General features: G+C 33.8%; 3 protein-coding genes and 2 non-coding genes across 12 annotated transcripts in view; 4 read left to right on the top strand and 1 right to left on the bottom strand.

The window, feature by feature from the left end:
* Window positions 1-12,224, top strand: part of how (held out wings) — a 35,510-nt gene extending 23,286 nt beyond the window's left edge. For 3 of the 7 annotated variants that reach the window (XM_015984136.2, XM_064356004.1, XM_015984141.2), the window contains 6 exons: window positions 5,586-5,719; window positions 6,008-6,124; window positions 6,592-6,732; window positions 7,217-7,319; window positions 8,180-8,494; window positions 9,793-10,345. In XM_015984136.2, the coding sequence (XP_015839622.1) occupies window positions 5,586-5,719; window positions 6,008-6,124; window positions 6,592-6,732; window positions 7,217-7,319; window positions 8,180-8,494; window positions 9,793-9,878 (896 nt within the window). In that variant the 3' untranslated portion in view covers window positions 9,879-10,345. Of the gene's footprint in view, window positions 1-5,585; window positions 5,720-6,007; window positions 6,125-6,591; window positions 6,733-7,216; window positions 7,320-8,179; window positions 8,495-9,792; window positions 10,346-10,882 lie in introns of those variants that run through there. The other 4 variants (NM_001170681.1, XM_064356005.1, XM_015984139.2 and 1 more) reach the window with 4 other exon arrangements.
* Window positions 12,225-12,326: 102 nt separating this feature from the next.
* YL-1 lies at window positions 12,327-14,086 on the bottom strand. Its single transcript, XM_008203133.3, has 5 exons — window positions 13,804-14,086; window positions 13,627-13,753; window positions 13,474-13,570; window positions 12,972-13,422; window positions 12,327-12,582 (listed from the first exon to the last, which is right to left on the bottom strand). The coding sequence occupies exons 1-5, from the start codon at window positions 13,938-13,940 to the stop codon at window positions 12,363-12,365; spliced, it is 1,032 nt and encodes a 343-aa protein (XP_008201355.1). The 5' UTR covers window positions 13,941-14,086; the 3' UTR covers window positions 12,327-12,362.
* A 76-nt stretch (window positions 14,087-14,162) lies between these two features.
* Window positions 14,163-15,221, top strand: LOC103315164 (uncharacterized). Of its 2 annotated transcripts, XR_010333931.1 has the most exons (3): window positions 14,180-14,403; window positions 14,460-14,644; window positions 14,694-15,221. It is a non-coding gene; the product is annotated as an uncharacterized LOC103315164 (transcript). The 2 variants fall into 2 exon arrangements; XR_010333930.1 differs by having other exon boundaries at window positions 14,163-14,644.
* A 71-nt stretch (window positions 15,222-15,292) lies between these two features.
* LOC100142099 (uncharacterized) lies at window positions 15,293-16,273 on the top strand. Its single transcript, XR_010333929.1, has 3 exons — window positions 15,293-15,467; window positions 15,517-15,687; window positions 15,738-16,273. It is a non-coding gene; the product is annotated as an uncharacterized LOC100142099 (transcript).
* A 2,663-nt stretch (window positions 16,274-18,936) lies between these two features.
* LOC107399282 (DNA damage-regulated autophagy modulator protein 2) lies at window positions 18,937-20,180 on the top strand. The gene is made up of 5 exons (XM_015985433.2): window positions 18,937-19,233; window positions 19,279-19,400; window positions 19,454-19,680; window positions 19,728-19,866; window positions 19,910-20,180. The coding sequence occupies exons 1-5, from the start codon at window positions 19,151-19,153 to the stop codon at window positions 20,104-20,106; spliced, it is 768 nt and encodes a 255-aa protein (XP_015840919.1). The 5' UTR covers window positions 18,937-19,150; the 3' UTR covers window positions 20,107-20,180.
* The last annotated feature ends 37 nt before the right edge of the window (window positions 20,181-20,217 follow it).

The raw sequence follows: 20,217 nt of genomic DNA, 5'->3' as shown, positions 1-20,217 counted from the left end.
GTCAATTTTATAAACAATTGATATAGATTTTGATGAATTTCGATTATTATTTTTTTTTCTTGTTAAACTCTTAAAAATTGCTGTATTATCACGTGAGCAGGGTAACTATTACTTAACAATATCTGTCTGCACTCAATTAGGTTTTTGTCTTTAAATTCAGGATGAAAATTTAAATTAATAATCGACATTTTCTGATGATGTGGATGATAGAACATGAAATTTAAATATCTATTAAACGCTATTTCTTTTTTGTAAATGTCAAAACTATAAAATTATTATTACAAATTAATGTGGTGTCAAGAAAATTAATGCGATTATTAGTAGAAACTTTAACTGTAAATTTAAGTCTGAGATATAATTTATTAAATAATTCTAAATTTGAGCTATGTTATCTATTGTAACAAATGCAATACAATTATCATAATATCTGTAATAAATAGGAATTCCAAAGGGAATATATAAACAGAAGTTTCTAGCTCATATAAAACTATATCAGCGATAATAAGAGTAATAAATAGGTGAACTCTTGAGCAGCCAAAAATGGGCTTATAAATGATTTGATCTTTAAAACAAATTTTAAAGCATTGAAAAAAGAATATTTTTTTAATTAATACATTTTTATTAAATTTATTAAATCTTTTGTTTACGGAATAAAGCTGTAGTTAAAGATAAAAGCCAGATATAGTTAAAAATAAAAATTTTCGTTAATTATGATATATTTATTTACATATTTATATTTTTTTAATGTTATTTTGTCCCTTTTACAGTGTTTTTTGACTATATTGTTGTTTTTAGATAGTTTTATATTGTTCTATTTTATTTATCATCTCTTCATGCATTTATTAAAGTCCAAGAAGTTACAAGTTTTCTGATAGAGTTTAAGGATGCAGTTTTAACATTTGTCGGCAATTTCTGGCAAAATAATCGGGGACAAGTTGACGAAATCTTTACAGGATGTCACTAATTATTATTAGAGATGACACAAAGGAAGCAATTTTGATTGACTCTTCACACCTACGAAATATTAAAGACTTCCTTGCTTTCCAATGGATTCTAGCGTCTATCAATTTTCAAAATTGATTGATACACGTGCCACCTGTTGTGTTGGACGACCTTCCATTAACATTTCGACTTGCAATCAATCTTCTCCTCGTATCAGATTTCATTGTTCAGTTAACATTTGAACTCTAGGATTTTTGTACCCAAGGGTTAAAATTGGTTTACACATGTGGTGCATTAGCCCATTTTCGAATCTTGGTTTTGTGTGTGACCTGAAGGAGTGTTCAATTTTTACGCCATCATCCAATTAACCAGAAACCCTACCCATTACAAGTATAATTGCCGCTGATGAAGACGAATTAAGTGCAGTGTGCAGTAAGTGTGTTAAATGTACGCATTTGCATATACAGGATGACTCAATAAGAACAGCTACACCATAAATACCACGACAAGTGACATTGCCAACTTCCGGTTTCGTCTTTTGGTCAACAGTAATGGAAACCGGTCAAAGAATTTTGTCACTGCAACTGATTATCTTTTTCTCTCGAGAGAAAGTTGATGCAAGACGACAAAGTGCAAAATATTAAATTAGTTTGCCAATAAAATCGGGACAAAGTCGACGTTTTCTTTTCACTTCCACTAATGGATTCATATTCACGCAATAGTTTTTTAAATTAATAGAACAATAAACAATGTACGAGATAGGTGCGAAGTGATATTTGTTCATTTTTATGGTCCAGACTTTCGGCCATCTCATCCTCAAGAAGGTTGCACGCATGCATAACTAATCACTTTTTTCACAACACTGTCATTGTTTAAGCCGTTTGTGTTATGTAACAGCGGTGACATACTCGGCCTTAATGTGCGCGGAATTTTGTAATTTCAATAATAAACGCCTTATTTGTTTGTTTGGGACAAAGTGATGTAAAAAATGAAGTTGCAATGTGCGGAAAACCGACTTTCATAAGAAGCCTTTATTTATTGTTCATGCGTGTAGAATGTAAATAATTTTATTAATGAGACTGGTGTTGGTATTGATGGTTTCGTCGCATATTGAACAGCATAGGAGTGTCAAAAGCTTTACTTTGGAGCGTGTTTACTGAAACTGATATGCTACTTGTCTTACAACATGCAGTTGTATTGTAATAATAGTAAACAATAGCATAGTTTTTTTGCTTCTTGATGTATTATAATATAACGGTTTGAACCTTTTCAAAGTCGCAAACTGCATTAACCTTACGACTACGGAGGACTATAACTTAGGAGACAGAACGAGGAACAAAATTGCAGGATTTTCTGAACCTAAAAAATAGTACGGCAGAGTAAAAATGAGGGCGCTTTTTATCACTAGTTACGTGGAATATCTTCAGAAATGTTGAGTTTTACACTCTTTAACAGAGTGACAAAAACTGACGACTAAAATCGTAAGAAACATGAGAAAAAAAATATTTAAAATTCAAAATTTGCGCTTAGTCCCGTATTTTTTAAGACGCTGCGAATATGGTTTAAGATACAAGAAAAATGTTAAAAAGAAAGTCGTGGAAAATAAAATTTCCTTTAAAAAATCCGCGAGACCAACAGTTTAGGCCCTAAAGACGTTAAAAGACGTGAAGTCACGGATTCGTTTAATTTTACCGGTGGTCAAGTAGCGGAAAATTAATTTCTACATAAACTATAGAAGATAGAAATATGGTCTTTTTTGTAGGAAATTTAATTCTCTACAACTTTGTTCCTTACACCTTTTTTGTATCTTCAACCGTATTCCCAGCGTTTTGATTAATATGCGACGGTGCGCAAAAATTATCGCAATTTGCGTTCCACCTTATATTTTTGCGAACACGGTTGAAGATACATAAAAAGTGTAAGGAACAAAGTTGTAGAGAATTAAATTTCCTACAAAAAAGTGTGTGACACCATATTTCTATCTTCAACGGTTTAGGTATAAATTAACTTTCCCATACTTGACTACCGCAAAATGAAGCAAATCTGTCGCTTGATCGTCTTCGAACGACTTTGGGGCCTAAATGGTTGAAGATTGTATCTGTAACAGTATTCGCAGCGTTTTGAAAAATATGGGGCAGAATTCAGATTGGGAAAGTTTGAATTTTTTTTTTAAATAATTACGATAAAATACTTGCACTATGTTTATGTCTTACTATTGAGAATTTAATGCTCCATCAGCCTGTAATGTTTTGTTGGCTTGTGTTAACCGTTATGCAGATACAACAATTTTTCAAATTCATTGCTCTAAAAACAGACGGTAATGAAACAACTGCGCTCTCTAGTGACTTTAATAGAACTATCAAGCACGAGAACGGTTTATTTGTGTCGTTTCATATCCTAGCCTTTAGATATCCGTAGCCTAACGACAATTTAATAACGTACATTTCTAATAAAGTCATTGTTACTCATGTGTCGAACTTCTGGCGAAAGAAAGCAATTTAAGCGATCTCGCATTTCATCATCACATCTCAACAATAGAGCACACGCAAGATCCTAATCTGATGAGGCGGAAACGCCAAGATATCCTCCTGCATAGGTGAACGAGTACCAGTCAAAGAAGTCGGTCGAACACTTTCTTAGCAGGAAACGTATCAGTAACCTCAATGCCGGCAGTGGGAACAATCCGGACTCTCTCGGCCACATGGTGGTATTTGTAAAGATTAGACGGTTACTGAAGGTCAGAAGGGCCATAATGCGAATTCTGGTGGCGGTTTTCCCGATCGTGAGCTGCTTTAAAGGGTTTGTGGGAGCTTGAGGGACCTGGAGGAGGGTTTTGAGGCGTTGAGTGTGACAGCCGCCGTTGAGGAATCACACCCACTTCCGTAACAACGTGTGGGTCGTCCGAATTTTATGTTGTAATGCTATCGAGACGACACCAACAATAAAGAGAGAGTTGGAAAAATGGACTGAAACAGATGGGGTTTAAGGGAGTTGCGTAATGCGATGATTTTTTTTTGAATTCCTGCATTTATAGTGTTTTTATGAATATACGTAGCAAAACAATTATTAATTATGATCAGGAAATCATATTTCAAATTTATAGCTTCGCATCTTCGCTGTTTCAAGGAACGAAGAAACTGATTAAAAAAAAAATTGTTGGTATTTTTCTCTTACTTTAGCGAAGTTTGATTTAATTAGTAAAACACTTCTTTTCCCATCACTTTTTGCCACATCTAATCACTTTCAGGCATGAAAAGAATCTGTTATTAAAATTTGATTGACGTCTTCTTATATGGCTGTGTTACCATTTTTCCACAACTATCCCTGTAAAGCATACTTGTCTTGTAAAAATCCTCAACATTAAAACTTTATTCGAAATTATGGTTTACAGATCCTATTTATTTACAAAAATAAATTTAGGCGGACTGACGTTTCGGTAATTATTGTAACATCATCAGCTACAGTTAAAAATACATAATTGACATTTTATTTGCTATGTACCTTTGACATTATTAAAATGCAAAAACACTTAATACTTTAACTAACAATTACTTGAAAGGCAGATTGGATGTCATGGCAGCCGGTAACTATTTTCCTAATCTGTCTTACGATTTACAGTTTTTTTGTTTAAATAAATATACATAGATTCAACTGTGAGTTTTTTTGAGGTTTATATTATAGTGGAACTCAGTTATAACGAACGCGGCTTCTCGCAAAAGCTTTTAAGAAGGGTTTTCCTCATAGATTTGTATGTTGATTTATGGAAATAATTGTATCGGTTTCATTTTCCGTTTGGTGGCAAATGCTATTAGTATGGTGTAGTATGTAATAAAAAACGTAGACTGGTAATGTGGTCCTTATCAGGTCAATAGTCGAGTCCTAATTGATTTCATTTTGTTAAAATCTTGATGTGAGTCTATTTCTAAAACCGATCGTATTTAGTCTCCAGTGTTGATAAATTATAAATTAAAACTTCTTTGAGTTACTTTTTAGTTTAATCCATTTCCAGCGCGCCTGAAATCACAGTGTCTTGACCACAATTTTTCCAGTCGAGTGAATTTTCATTTCATCATCTTTGACACAAGTACTTGAAACTATTTTGGTGTTTGGCTGTGTGGGCACTCATTTACACCTCAGTCTTTGTGTAACCCACTGTGTCCAACAACTCGAAGATGTAATAATATTTCAAGGAAAGCAGGACGGTGTCGTTTAACATGGCTTGTATCAATATTGAGACACGGATACTCCGGATGTCCGAAAATTTGTAAACGAAATATAATAAAGATTGCAAAAATCGTCTTGTTCGTGAGCTTGCGTGATTTCGTTGGTTATCGAGGCGAGACGGTCGCTACATTTTCCTATTAGTCTCAATTACATGCTTCTCGTAATTCATGTCTGGTGTAATGCTCCATGCATCTGACACGATTATTTTGATTCAAATCCGAGAATTGTGTTACACATTATTCTGCATTAATTTGGTGGGATGCCATTCATTCAGTGTTCATTATTTATCTGTCAGTGCTGATTATTGATTGGTTTATAAATTCATCGATTTGCATATAATGCCATTGTTAACGATGTTGAGCAATGCATTAAAGATGGATCTCTTTCTCTCCGATTGACTAATTTTATGCTTGTTTCAGAAATAGCGAAGGTTCGTGCTAGTCTGTTTCAAATAAATGGAGTCAAGAAAGAACCTCTCGTATTGCCAGAAGCTGACGGACCCGTTACAACGCTCACAGAAAAAGTATATGTGCCAGTCAAAGAACATCCAGATGTAAGTTTCACTTCCGGAAAACAAATATTTTCGAAAAAATAAATCTCCAGAATAGTTAGTTATGAAGTAATAGTCGTTGGAAGCATATGACATCATTAAACACTAAAGAGGAACATCTTTATTTTTAGATAAGAGCACTGACAAAAACACGAATTTGCATAGGTTTTTTAATCAATCACTGATTTTTTAATATCGCTGTAAAATTCATATTTTTATTCTGGAAATTTTCCGACATTGCCCTGTCCATTGTTCGCCGCAGTCTTAATAAGGCTAATCTTCTGATTGCAGTTTAATTTCGTGGGAAGGATTCTGGGCCCCCGTGGAATGACAGCTAAACAGTTAGAACAAGAAACAGGCTGCAAAATAATGGTCAGAGGGAAGGGCTCAATGAGAGACAAAAAGAAGGTGTGTACGGATAATGTCACTTAACTAATTCTTTTGTATTTTTTTACCCACTTACCGACGTTACGCAACGCCTTAAGAGCCGTGTTGTTTTCTTAACGTCTGTTGATTTTTCACGCAAATCATACTCTAATTGTCCAATTAACACGAGACACGTTAATTAGGTACAAAAAAACAGACGTTTCGTCATTTTCGATTTTTTCAAAGTCATGCTGGCATTTGTCCAATACTCATTTTCAGACTTCAGGTGTTTTAGTTACAAGAAAAACAAATAGTTTTTTAAATAAACGACTGTTGTCTGGAAATCAGTTAAATGAACTTATTTTTAAAACGGAAACTCTATACTAACGTTTTTTTATTTCTGAACAGCTACTCGGTCAATGGAATGAGTAAGTAAGCATTGAAACGTTGATGTATTTTGCGTGTTTTTCCCACTGTTTTGCGTTTTTTCTAATTGTTGTTTTCCACAGGAGGATCAAAACAGAGGAAAACCCAATTGGGAGCACCTTTCAGACGATCTTCACGTACTTTTAACGGTGGAAGACACCGAAAATAGAGCACAAATCAAGCTGCAAAGGGCAGTGGAAGAAGTCAAAAAATTGCTCGTCCCAGTAAGTAGCACACGTGTCATTTTCTTACATAAGCTGGTTTTGTGGAATATTTTTCATTCAAATTTATTCATATTTACGCATATTTTTTGTTTATTTAGAATATTAATACCGTTCGAAATTTGCAACGTCTTTTCCATCTTGTTTACAGAGAAAGTTTAGTTTCTAGAAGAAAATTTTTTAGTTTCCTTTTTTAAGCAGTAGGTAGGGGAGAGTTGCCCATGCTTTCTGGGCAGCAGTGATAAAATAATTCTCAAAAATTTTGATAAACTATTGACAGAAGTTTATGTGTGCCTACTTTTTAGATCTCATTTCATTTATAAAAATATGCAATGGAATGCACCATAAATATAACTCGAGTTATGACTAAGAGAGCGAATAACTAATTACATAAACAGATTTGTGTTGCCTTTTGATGTTTTACATCTGGCAAACAAATCATGCGTTTGATTTTTTGCCCCGTCTGAAATTTTGTTCTCAATTCCAGCAAGCTGATGGAGAGGACGAGTTGAAAAAAAGACAGTTGATGGAGCTTGCCATAATAAACGGAACGTATCGGGATTCTAGTTCTAAGGCCGTTTCAGCAACAGGTATTCACTTTTTTACAGAGAATGTGTGGTATGAAATAAATAAAGTATTTGCTCTTATTTGAAGTACAAGCATTTACTCTATAGTACAAACTTTTACATAAAATGAAATAAAGTAAAATTGAGTAAATGCTCTAAAATATATGAATAAAAATGTAAGTATAAGCTTTTATTACAAGCAAAAGTGTCTTGTTCGAGTGTTTGCTTTATGGTCGAGGTTTTGCTAATTTTGTTATAAAACAAAATAAATAATATAAAGTAAATGCTTTTTTTTTCATCGAGAATTTACTTCAACAAGCAGCAATTTTGCTGTAACAAGTAACACATCTTAACCATCGGCAAAACGCAGCAAATCTGTGGCTTGAGCGTCTTTGAACGACATTGAGCCTAAATGGTCGAAGATAGGGATATGACTTTGCGGAGTTTTTTGTAAAAAATTTAATTCTCTACAACTTTTTTTAACACTCTTCTTGCATCTGTAACCGTATTCACAGCATTTTGAAAAATATGGGACAGTGCAAATTGGTAAAAGTTTGAGATTTTTTAAAATATAGTTTACGATAAAATTTTTGCATCCTGTTGATATTTTACTATTGAGATTTTAATGCTTTATCTGCCTGTATTTTTTGTTTGCAATGTGTTAACCGTTATAAAATACAATTTTTTCAAATTCATTGCTCAGTAAATAGACCAACTGCGCTCTCTGGCGATGTTAACGGAACTATCGAGGATGGGAACGTTTTATTTGTCGTTTCACATCCTAACCTTTAGATATCCGTAGTATGGCCCACGACTTGAAGTAAAAGCAAATACTTTTTGAATCATACCACTCGATGTGCGCATTTTTGACTGTTTTTGTTTAGCTTGCGACGAAGAATGGCGGCGTGTGGCGGCGGCGGCGGCCGAAACGCAACGATTGCTCTCGCCGGCCATCCCCGGCCTAGCCACCCCCCTTCGAACCCCTGCCACCCCACTCGGTGCTCCCCTCATACTTTCACCCCGTATGTCAGTACCAACAACGGCAGCATCCATTCTTAATGGTTCTGCCCCTCCAGGTTCCCTCTTGTCCCCCGGGGATCCCCACGGCCTCATATACACACCCTATGCGGACTACACGAATTACGCCGCCTTGGCAGCGTCTCCCCTACTAACGGAATACGCAACGGCCGATCATTCTGGTGGGTTATTCGCTCGCTGATGTGCGATTTTTAGATATTGTCTAGTACTTAGATTGTATTAATTGTCATTGTCTGTTAAGGGATTATTATTCATACTATTATTAAGAAACGCCATCGAACTGGTTCGGAAAATAACGCCTAGATTTTTTTTTTGATGCGGTTTTCTGAAGCATTTTTGGGTTCGATGGCTCGTTTTAGTCACAATTTATTTTAATTACAATGTTTCTGTGATACTTGCCGCGACAGCCGGTTGTTACGTGTACTCAAAGTACGTAAGTAACATTGAAAATTATTTAATTTTTTTGTATTGCAAGTCATAGCATCTAAGATTATTTTTTATTTTATTATTGAGACTATGTACGTCAAACGTACTCTTCTGGTCAAGCAAACAATAGTCAAATGTTTTTTTTATATAAGTTATTTACAGTAAAAGCTAAAGTAAACACAGATCGTTATAATACAATTTTATGTACATATTTTTTAATTTTATACAAATATTTTAAAAATGATTTATAGTGTAGTGTGTATGGTAAAAGCATTTATTACGTTACCTTAAGCTAATCGCAGTAAGTGTACATAAAACACGTTTGATATTATTACAGTGGGGTCCGGTTATAACGAACTAAATACACGAAATAAATAGGTACCTAGTGTAAAAAAACGTGAATTATTTGCAAACAATAGGGCTAGGGGTGATAGTAGAGCTCAAAAGTGAAAAATAACTCAACTTACCTTATCCGAATATTTATATTTCTGAGATATAGAGAGTTTTGGTCGGCGAATAAATTTGGCACCAACAAAAATTTTAAACTGATCTGTGAGCTTAGTTCTTTAAAATCTCAAAATTCGGTGAAAAGTTCGTCATAAACGGAAAATTGCATCACATTTTAAGAATCTAGTTCGCTGTAGCCGGTAAAAAATGCAATGAGCTTATGGAAAGATTTTCGGTGCTTGTCAAATCGTACGTTATAAGCGGACTCCACTGTATTTCAGTCCTTGACAAAGTATCCGAAAATGAACAATTTATTTATTTATTTCTGTTACGTTCGTAACAACAAAACTCGTTCAGTGCTTTAATTGTTTTAGTAGCTACAAAGTAGTGTTAGAATTTTTTATATTTATGTTAGAGAGTGACTGCATCAAAATCACAGCTGCATCTATAATAATCGTTGAGGCATTTAATCGCGTTGTGTTCATGAGCTGCGTTATAGATGTTGTTGATTTGGTGTTAGCATCGACTCCGTCACCTTTCAGGAGACTGCTTTAATTTCATGTACTTTAAATGCTGATTTGTATAGGTGCAGCGGCAGTAGCTGCGAAACAGCGCAGGCATTTGGGGCAAATAAGGGAGCATCCTTACCAAAGAGCTGGTGCTCTGTCATAAACCTAAAAGGTTAGTTACGTTTTGTTTTCTATTTCTTTCAGATGTTTGCCAGTCATGTGTGTCTCAGTGTGGAGTTATGATGTATCTATTGTAGTATTTCACCTCGTCAGCTTATTGTTTTTATTTTATTCGATGATATCGTCAGTATTGAGTGAATTTCATGCGGGTTGTGACACTACATACGTTCAGTTGCAAATTTGGGGAAGGAGGCCTTTTGGGTTACCACTTGTACCTCAGTGAATAACTAGTCGAAAATTTCAAACCACCTTCTTCCCGGTGTCAAAATCAGTTTCAGTTTCATTTTTACGTATGTCTTATTGTTAGTACGCGGAGCTGTCGCTTCGCGCTCCATGAATATGTTTAAGTAGTTTTATACATATACGTTTATAAATAGCATATTATATTTTTTGTATGTTTATGTTGTTGACTTGCGCCAATGTGGAACAAAATATATTTATATAAAAATCGATCAGTTTTTTTATTACCCTTCGAGCAGTGGAATTATCAAAGTTTTATTATTTATTAACTTCTAATAATGCATTAACACTTCTCCACAAGATTTCATAACTACTTCTAATTCCACATGGCCAAGTAAACTAATGTATGGTTGATGATAACGTGTGACTGTGTTCATAGCACTATATTAAAATGTTATTTGCAAATTAACCTTTTGTACAGTTTAATAACAACAATGCCTTCTAATTAATTGCGGTACATACACAGAGAAATTCTTCTAGCACCGAATCTCTTCGAGCACTTTAATATAGTCTATCGAACACTTGCTGCTAGGTTAAATCAGTATTTTATGTGTATGTATAAATTGCTCAATGTTATGCCAGTGTCACAGGCCTTAACGCATGAGGTGAAGCCTCTAATCACACTGAACCAAGCATGAGTGACACTGGGATAAATTGTATTGAATTGTGCCCGTGGTATAGCTATGATACAATACTAACAAACTGTTTTCTTTTCTTTTCTTGTTAACCTGGTTGCCCGGCCTGTAGGCTTGGAGTGCTAACCTGTCACCTGCGCCACTCCACTAACGGAAACACCGGACCATCTGAGGTAGCGGTACGTCTAACATTACATCACTAACATTTTTTTCACTCCGTCATCGTGCATTGTGTACTAAAGAAAGGAAACGTAATCTTTGGAAGCAATAACATTGTAAGTGTGTTTGTTACGTCCCGAGCAAAATTACACGGAATCTCAATCAGTTGTTTTCGAAAGAATCTCAAACCAGATCTGTCCGTAGAGTTTTGCTTGCTCTTTTTTACACATACCTGAGAGATTGTGGATATTGTCAATATCCAGTTTTACTAATACTTGTTACAATTTTTCTGTAAAGTACAAACTTTTTGCGTGCCAATAATGTTAATCGTGCACATGTAAAATAGATAGAGAATTAGGAAAATTCTGTTAGGTGTGGCACTTTTAATTGAATCTAAACTTAGTTGAACTGTACTTACTGAATTTTCCTGTTTTCGATTTGATCAGTTTGTGAAAAAATTGCAATGTAAGGTAGGTATGTTTAAGTTACTTAAAGATGTAGATGTTATTTATGCAAAGGTCGAACAAATTGATATTATGTAGGACAATAATAATCGATTCATTTTTATACTTTTGGAAATTAGTTTCAAACGTTGAAGGAGGGCTCTATTTACTTTTAATTTTTAAAAAGTATCAGCGCGGTGTTTTATATTATTTATTGTTAATTTTTTAGTTTCTCAAATTTATTTAAGCAATACGTGCGGATTATCTCATTTTTTTCCGTCCAAAGTAAGCAATAAATATCAAATCTAGAATCATACTCATTTTGTTGTAACGAGAATCTTTACCTTTTTTCGTGCAATAGTGTTACTATCAGACATGTGCAATTTGTAGAGAATGTTTTATTGAAAATTGTTTTCGGACATGAAATTGTTTTGCTGAGAGTACTTTAAAGATTTTTTAACTATTATAAATATTTACATTATGTTGTACTTAGATTAGAGATTAATTTCGTTTTCTCAGAGTTTTAACGAATTGTATATTAAAACAGTAATCTATTAACAAATTCGCATTGTTAATCGAACTACTCTTTTGATATACACTGTTCATACTCAAGTGCTAAAATTATTTTAACAAAGTAATAATGGCATTAATTAATGAGGTAGCTTATCAAATACCTATTAATTTTATATGATATGTTAAACTAGATGTAATTTATGTGTCATATTAATAATATTTAATGTTATTAATTCTTGTTGTACTTCATAAGCCAATTTTCAGCCAAATTATTGGCTACTGAGATTATGGTAATGTATTATTTGTGCACCAGTTTAATAAATATATTAACTAAACGTTTTCGACGCTTTTCATTCGTCCAAATTTGTTGCAAACTCATTCACTAACATTTAATCGTGTTGATCTCAGACCAAAACAGTTTTATTTGAAAGAAATAGAAACTGTATTATAAAAATTTATTAAATAGAGCAAAATAAATCAACTGTGATCCACCTGATGTGTTTTTACTTTCAACGCCAACTCCCTCCTTAACTTATCCTTATTCTTAACGTACCACTTAAGCCAGTTTGCAACTACTGGATTACTCTTATCTCCATGAGCTTCCAGTTGTTGGTAATAAGCAGAACGAATTATCTTCAAACACATGCTGCTGTGGTAAGGCAGACACGTTTTAGGGTCAACGTACTTTGCAAGGTGACTGAAAACACAAAATAAATAAAAATAAAAAAATGCGTCGCTTTTTAGAAAATATTTTGCTCCCTAATTCAAAAGTGCAAACTATGTCTTTTCCTCCCTAGACAGGAAAGACATACTGTGCACATTGCACCTCCAAATTAGGCGAAAAAAATATATACAGGGTGAGTCACTGTAATATGCCTGCAGATTAAATTGTAGAAAAATAAAAAAATAACCCCTGACATTTAAAAAAATTATGTTTAGACTGCACTGTAAAAATGGAAGACTGTATTATCGGACAAAGAATTTTAGAATACGATACCACTGACGGTGTATGTCATATCAATGACTCACCCTGTACACGTGACGGGAGCAAGAATTGCCCCTGCACATATAAATAGCTATTTTTACCCTGTGACAATGCATCTGAGACGTCGTGGAAGCGGACGCGCTGTCTTTTTTTCAAAAATGCTGTTAAATGTGGCATCGTTAGGGTCATTAAGCACTGAGATAAACGTGCGTTCGCACACGTTTTCTGATTCGTTCTTGATGTCTTTATCTTGATTGATTTCCTCAATGATTGGCATTCGTGTTGATCTGTATTGGATAACAGGGCCATTGATGACTTTTTTCACAGTTCGTTTCGTTTTCTTCTCACTTTCCATCTTTTGGTACTTTTCAAGTGACTTCAAGTTCTCCAATTCGGTCGTTTTTGCTTCTTCGAGTAACTCTTCCTGTGTTGGCACCCATTCTTCTTCTTTCGGTTTCTTGATTTTTTTCTTTTGTTCGAGATTTCGTACTTTGATGCGTTGTGCTGTTGCGGCTGATTTTGCAGCTGTGGACTTCCTGATTGACTTTCTTTCTGTAACACGTTTGTTGCCAAATATTATTAACTAACTCGTTATTTTCAAACCGTATTCTGTGGATTCATGTTGGGTTGTTCTGACTTTAGGGACAGGTTTTGTGGGTTTTGGTTTTGCTTTTTGTTTACTGGGTGCAGGCACTGGTTCCTACAATGTTTCAGATAAAAATTAACAAAAAATCGAACGTCATAATCGTGCATTACCTTGTAAGCCTTTGTAACTAATCTTCGTTTCTTCTTCTGACCCTCCTCCTCATTGTCTGAAATAGGTTCGTCATTTTCGTCAATACTAAAGTCGGAATCTACCACATCTTCGCCTTCTTCCTCCTCCCTGCAATTAAACCATAACAAAACGGAACAAAATGAATCAGAAGTGAGTACTCGTATTCCCTATCGGATTCGGTTTCTTCAAAACCACCATAATTGGTTTTGTAGAATTCGTCTTGACATTCTTCTTCTTCATCTAACAATTTTGCCATACGGTTACCGGCATTTGCCCGTTTTTCTCTTTTTGCCATTGTAACGAATTTCTCGCCTGGGACAGGGACAACAAACCAATGATAAGTTTTATTACAAAGTAAATGGTTTTTATTTAATATTTTTCCTAATTAAATAAAAAACACAAGCACTAAACACCATCTGTCAAACTGCGAAATTTTAAGGTTAGTATTTTGCTAGATACCATAGAATTATCAGTAAGTACCAATAGCTAAGTTTCATATGTCACTGCAACAAGCGTTCGAGTCCTTTCGTATTTTGGTAAAAAAAGATTTTGGCACTTTACAATGAATGAATGGAATAAATACGTGCGTGTGGGAATATTTTTAGAATTGATCTCATTTTTTCCTCCGCAATAACCCCACCAAAAGGGTGAAAATGAGTTATTTCTCGTCTTTTTGTTGGTGGTCCTGATAAATCGAGGGGAATTACAGAATTATCAATAAGTCGTCTTCAGCTGCTGCTGACGTTGCTGTTGCAAAGGTAGGTAATTGTTACAATAGCCAGCCACATTTCCGTTACAAAAAGAGAAAACAAAGATGGGAGTTCAAGGCATAGTTCTTATGACTGCGATGGTTTTTGCAATTGGGTTGGCCATATATGAAGTCTACACTGCTAGAAACAACACAGCTTCTTGTCACCAGAGCGACAATAAGTATACATATGTGTACACACCGAGGGTACAGGAAAGAACACCAGATACAGCAGATACAGGAAAGAACAAGTGAGTAACTTATTATGTAACTGCAACGTACAAAAACACCTTTTTACAGAAAAAAAAGAAGAAACTCGGTTCCGGAATGTGTGATATGTTGTGAACCATTGCCTGAAGGTGATGGTGGCATTATTTTACCATGCAAACATAAATTTCATGATCAGTGTATCACAAGATGGTTCAAAGAAAACAGAAGTTGTCCAGTTTGTCGCAAATGTGCATAAACTAAGATACAGTAATTTTTCTCAGCTAACAAATCTCAACATATCCTAGGTTTATTAGCATTAGGAACAGCATTACAGCTACACTCATGCTTTTTTCCTATTTTTTTAAATAACCTTTGATTAATTAAAACAACTGAAATCATGACAATTATTATGAGCAATATGTACAATTTTGTGCCTTTCAGGATGTTAACCGAATTTTAACATTTATTGTTTCCTAAACTGTATGTAGAATTGTAGAATGACTAGAATATTAATTTATTTGTCTCATTGTTTCTTGTAGAATATAGTTTTTCATTTTTTCTTGTAATTTGAATGAAAGGAAAATGTACAGGTCAAAAATAAAGTTTTTTGAACCATTTTTTGTTGTGTATTACTAATCCCAGCCAATAAGTTTTGTAAAAATAAAGTGAAAAATTACTGTAACCGCGAATATTCCGATTTCAGAGAAAGAAAGTTGTTAGGTTATGTAATATTGTTGACAGTTATTTCTGACAATAACAAAACCCTGTTTATCAGCTTTACACTCAATATGTAAGATATTCGTAAGTGGTTGTGAAGCAAGCAGACATCAAACAACTAGCCTGCACCCTAAAGACACTTTGACCGTAATTAAATAAGTCAAAATTGGGTTTGTAAGTTTGTTGGGAATTTTAGTGCCAGGATGGTTTTCCAAGGATTTTCCTTCTTTGCCATGGCCATCGTGGGTGTTGGCGTCCTCGCTTACCATTTTTACAAAAACAGAGAAGCGTATTTTTACGAAACCCCCCAGACTTACAACATTTACAACCCTCCTGAACTCCAATATCCAACAAGTGACGACTCCAGGTATTACCACCCTTATTTTTGTACTTTCGTGCTCAAATAGATGTTTTAAGCACCCGCAAGAGGAAGGGGGCGAAAATTGACACCTGTTCAATTTGCATGGAGTCTGTTCAAAGTTCTGCCGTCTCTCTGCCACGGGAATCCCCTTCTTCTGCTATTTCTCTGCCGTGCAAACATTTGTTTCACTTCAGGTGTGTCAAAACCTGGCTTGATATGAACAAAACTTGTCCAAACTGTCGCGCGTTAGCCAATGGATTTTAAATCATTGATAGGTTTGTTAATTTTCGAAATTTGTGTAGGGGGTGACAGCTGTACCTGTATTAGACAACGCACAAAAGCAAGGTGATAATTGAGAAATAACAAAGTCTTGTTTTTGAGTTTGTGATATTTAGTTTCACTGGGTTTGTAATAGTCTCTAATAGAGTACTGTGTTGACGCGCAAGTTGGAATTATTATTATTCCTCTCTTGTAGATTGTGATAAAGAAAATCTCGTTTTTTGGTGTGAACTATTAGGTAATTTTATTGTTTCGCCATTTTGTCACTCGTTTACTTTTTTCTTGTTGATAACAATAAAAGGTGTTTACTAAATGTGTGTTTTATTGAAGTAGAAATAAGTGTGATAAATGACAAAGAAAACGTATTAACCTAAGGCTAAGAAACTCTTTCTTGTGTAGGTATTTTGTTTTGTCTATCTTTCTTTCCCAGCTTTTATTAGTTGCATTTTTGATCATTAACTAATTCATGTGGTGTACTTAGTCACTGATACAATACTGCAAAAAAACATCGCCGTTTTTAAAACATTTACCTAGTCCATGATCTTTCGCACTGATGAATAACTTGAGACAGTTTTCACCGACTTTTCGTCTTTTTTTGTTAGATTTTCTTAAAATGTCAAATGACAATTTAAAAAGTGCGCGCGCATGCGCCTAGCCATGTCGAAAATTCATCAATTGAATCTTTTCAAGTTTCAATTTATTTTTCCATATTTATTTCCCGTCATTGTCCCAGTTATGGTGTTTTAATTTCATCTAGCAGCTCGTCCAACATTCATTTTATTACATAAAGGGGTAGAATTCTAAGAAAAGATGATGATTGATGATGATGATGAATGAAGATGTCAGATGCAACAAAGACAGACATATCATTAGTGAATTAACGAAAGGCACGTAGTAATTGTTGTAAAATTTGTAAGCATTTTGATTGGGCTGTTTGAGGTCGGCCATTAAAATTGCGGAGAATACCAATCACTTACGCTTTTTTGTTTCATTGATGAAGTAGATTTTTGGATATGATTGGTCCATTTAAGGTCGGCCATTAAAAAAAGTGAGAAACCAATGACTTTGAATTGTTGGACTCATTCAATAATTTGTGTGAATGATTAAAAGTCAATAAATAATCTAAGTAGTTTTTTCTTAAGCGACCTTCCTTAATGCTTTGCTAAGTTCAAATTTTAGTGAAAAAATTGGAGCTAATTGCCGCAAAACTTGTTTATTTATTGATTTTCTACCTAAAAATTTCGTTAAAAAATTTGCGTTTTTGAAGACTTATTGTTTTTGGATGCACTTCTGCTTTTTGAACGTGTTATTATCGAAGACCTCAGGTCTAATTAGTTAATTACCCCCAGAATGACTCATTTTTATAAAAAGAGACAGACGTATTAGTATAAGAACAGTGGTATTGGTAGAATAGTCAAAAATTAGTTTCTCGTAGAAAAATTTTAATGAAATATGGTTTATATCTTTTTATCAAAATTATTCTGTGAAGGATTGAAGGACTCAGGATTGACTATCAATTAAATAGTTTGATTAAATAATCTTAGAATAAAGTATTTCAATAGGTAGATTTTATTTAGTTGGCAAAAGTTAAGTCAAAATTTTAAAAATTATTATTGTTGTCTTTGTACAATAATTCATTTCTTGCCTCGTCATTTTTTTCATTCAACTGATTCAAATGATTGGCGCTGTAGTAAATCTCAACTCTTCCTTGTGCATCTTGTTTTGTGTAGTTAGCCTTTTTCCTTCTCAGTTTTTATCAATTAGGTTTTAATTAATTAATTAATTAATTAGTAGCATAGCAACTCAATGAATCTTATACAAAATGCCCAAGCAGAACATTGATACATTTTATTAAAAAAGCGATAGAAAAATACAGTAAAACATCTCTTAACGCACATCTCCAGATAGTGGACACCTTTTCACAACGGACATTTTTGTAAGGACGTAAGAAATGCATTGGAATTTAATGTAAAAAACTCTTTCTACAAGGAATCCTTTGTATAGCGGACTCGGAGAATGAAATTACCATAATGTTATTTGAATTTACCTCTTACAACTAATAGACCGAAAGAGTGGTGGTGGAAAGAACCATGTAAAATCCATGTAAAAATAGATAAAAGATTGTATACTGAAAATCCAGAATGAAATATCGATGACCGTAAAAATTCTGAGAAAAATTTGATGAATTAGTTGATCAAATTTTAGTGATAAGGGAGAAATTTACTTAAGCATCACAATAAACAGTGTTCGCAAAGTTTAAAAAAAAATACAAGATATGCATATAAAGGGTAATTTAAAAATGTCGGACAATCTCTCGGTTAATGATAAAGGAACCAAACTGAATAAAAAATTAAAAAATTGTTGTGTTGGATTTTTAACTGCGTTTTTTTAAATTGTTTCCACGCCAAGAAAAACCAACAAATAGTATATTTTTTTTTCCAGAATTTTGTTTCTTTTCATCAAAAACTATACTTCATCAAGCTCTAACTTTAACACTTTTAGGGGCTGCAAGATTCCTGCTAAAAGTATTTTTATTATATCTCAATGACTAATAGTCACATAATAAATCAGCGTTCGCTATATTAAATACATTTATTATTTATTTATTTATTAAATGCATAGAGCATGTGAATTTTTTCAAAATAACTGTACTACCCTGTCTGAAAATTAAAATCAATTCATTAGAAATACTGAATATCATTTACTCGAAATTTTATGATGTCAAGTCTGAAACAACTTTGCTTACAAGATGTTTAAATTTTTGCTATCTCCGAAATTACGTTTTTTTCGGCTAGTGAATTATTTTGATTTTTTGTACAAAACAACATTTAAGTATTGCTTGTTCTAAAGTAACAAATAAACTGTAAAAATTCTTATGTTGAGTGAAAAATATAAAAAAGCAAATGCCAAATTTTGTGCGATTACTTATTAATTTTGAAAATATGAAGTAAAATTTACTTTTAGCAGTGTACCCCGTACAACTTTAAACTTTATCTATTTCAAGTGATATGACCCGAATATCCTGCTTCTATTTATTGATTTTTACGTCAACTACTTCCAAGATTAGCGTTTGCAATTTTCAAAGAAAACTTTCCTTTATGCATATTGTACTTGTCCATCCGAGCGGTAATAATAGAACGACAGAAAAATTAAAAAGAACTTGTATTCTTGCAGTCACAGAAACGTTATTATGCTCCTTGCAGAGATAAAAATGTCTCTCAAACATTTACCAATATTTCTCTTTCTTCTTATTTATTTAACACTGGCAGTAACGTACGTACCCTCTTTTCAATTTTTATTTGATAAATTATTATTCAGCTTTTCAATTGCACTTCACTTCAAGCACATCACTTACATTCTGCCCTACATCAGCGATTCGGGAACCTATCCACCGGAAAGTTGCATATTCGGATTAATGCTGAATTTTATGGCAGCTTTAAGTGAATCTATTAAATCGTTGCGACACTTTAAAAGTCCATCAATCTTATTCCAGTTTGCATCACAATGTATGTGAGATATTTGCAAGTTAGGGAGATTATTAAAAAACACAATTTCCCGCACCAAATCCAAAAAATAAACAAGATCAGTTTATTTATCGGAATAAACGCTTGTGTGGGATGTAGCATCGTCGCAAATTTTCAAGAAACGACAATGTTGTCTGTTCACTGGATCGGCGCTATTATGTTATTTGTCTCAGGGGCAATATATCAAGGCTTTCAGGTTCACTTTAACCATATTTTAACAAAAATCAATTTTTATTTCTCTAGACTGTGATTTATTTCAAAATATTGCCAGTTTTTGGCAACCGAAGACTAAATCTCATTAGAACAGTTATTGCCTGTGCTTCAAACGCATCAGTCGTTGTTTTTGTAACAAGCGGCCTAATTGCTGGTGGCCAGTTTAAAGGTTGTAATTTTTCATTTGCAACAATTTGAAAAACGGCTTTTAGGGGATGATGTCACAAAGTGGAAAAAAGAAGACGGCGGTTTTGAATTCCACCTCGTTAGTACCATCAGCGAATGGATTTGTGCTAATTGCACAATGATTTATTTATTGCTGTTCGTGTGGGATTTTAAAAGTATTGATTTGAGTGAACCTGAAATTTCCGTGCAAGATAATTTTGCCGTGATCATCAAAACCAGTTAAACAATATTCGTAATTTTCAAGTTAAGTCCTGTAATTATCACTAATGTGTAGATAATAAAGTACAATCATTTTAATTATTTACAATTACGTTTTGGTTGTTTTTCCTAATTA

Source organism: Tribolium castaneum, chromosome 4 (assembly GCF_031307605.1).
Source record: "Tribolium castaneum strain GA2 chromosome 4, icTriCast1.1, whole genome shotgun sequence".
NCBI classification, from domain to species: Eukaryota; Metazoa; Arthropoda; class Insecta; order Coleoptera; family Tenebrionidae; genus Tribolium; species Tribolium castaneum.
Note: the sequence above shows the minus strand (reverse complement) of the source record. Positions and strands in the feature narration are given on the sequence as shown.

Coding starts and splice junctions, on each gene's coding strand:
- LOC107399282 (XM_015985433.2), top strand. CDS start 19,151: ATGCTCCTTGCAGAGATAAAAATGTCTCTCAAACATTTACCAATATTT. Junction 19,234..19,278: donor TATTTAACACTGGCAGTAAC/GTACGTACCCTC, acceptor ATTATTATTCAG/CTTTTCAATTGCACTTCACT. Junction 19,681..19,727: donor CAATATATCAAGGCTTTCAG/GTTCACTTTAAC, acceptor TTATTTCTCTAG/ACTGTGATTTATTTCAAAAT.
- YL-1 (XM_008203133.3), bottom strand. CDS start 13,940: ATGGCAAAAAGAGAAAAACGGGCAAATGCCGGTAACCGTATGGCAAAA. Junction 13,754..13,803: donor GAATCCGATAGGGAATACGA/GTACTCACTTCT, acceptor GTTTAATTGCAG/GGAGGAGGAAGAAGGCGAAG. Junction 12,583..12,971: donor CTCAGATGCATTGTCACAGG/GTAAAAATAGCT, acceptor TTGTGTTTTCAG/TCACCTTGCAAAGTACGTTG.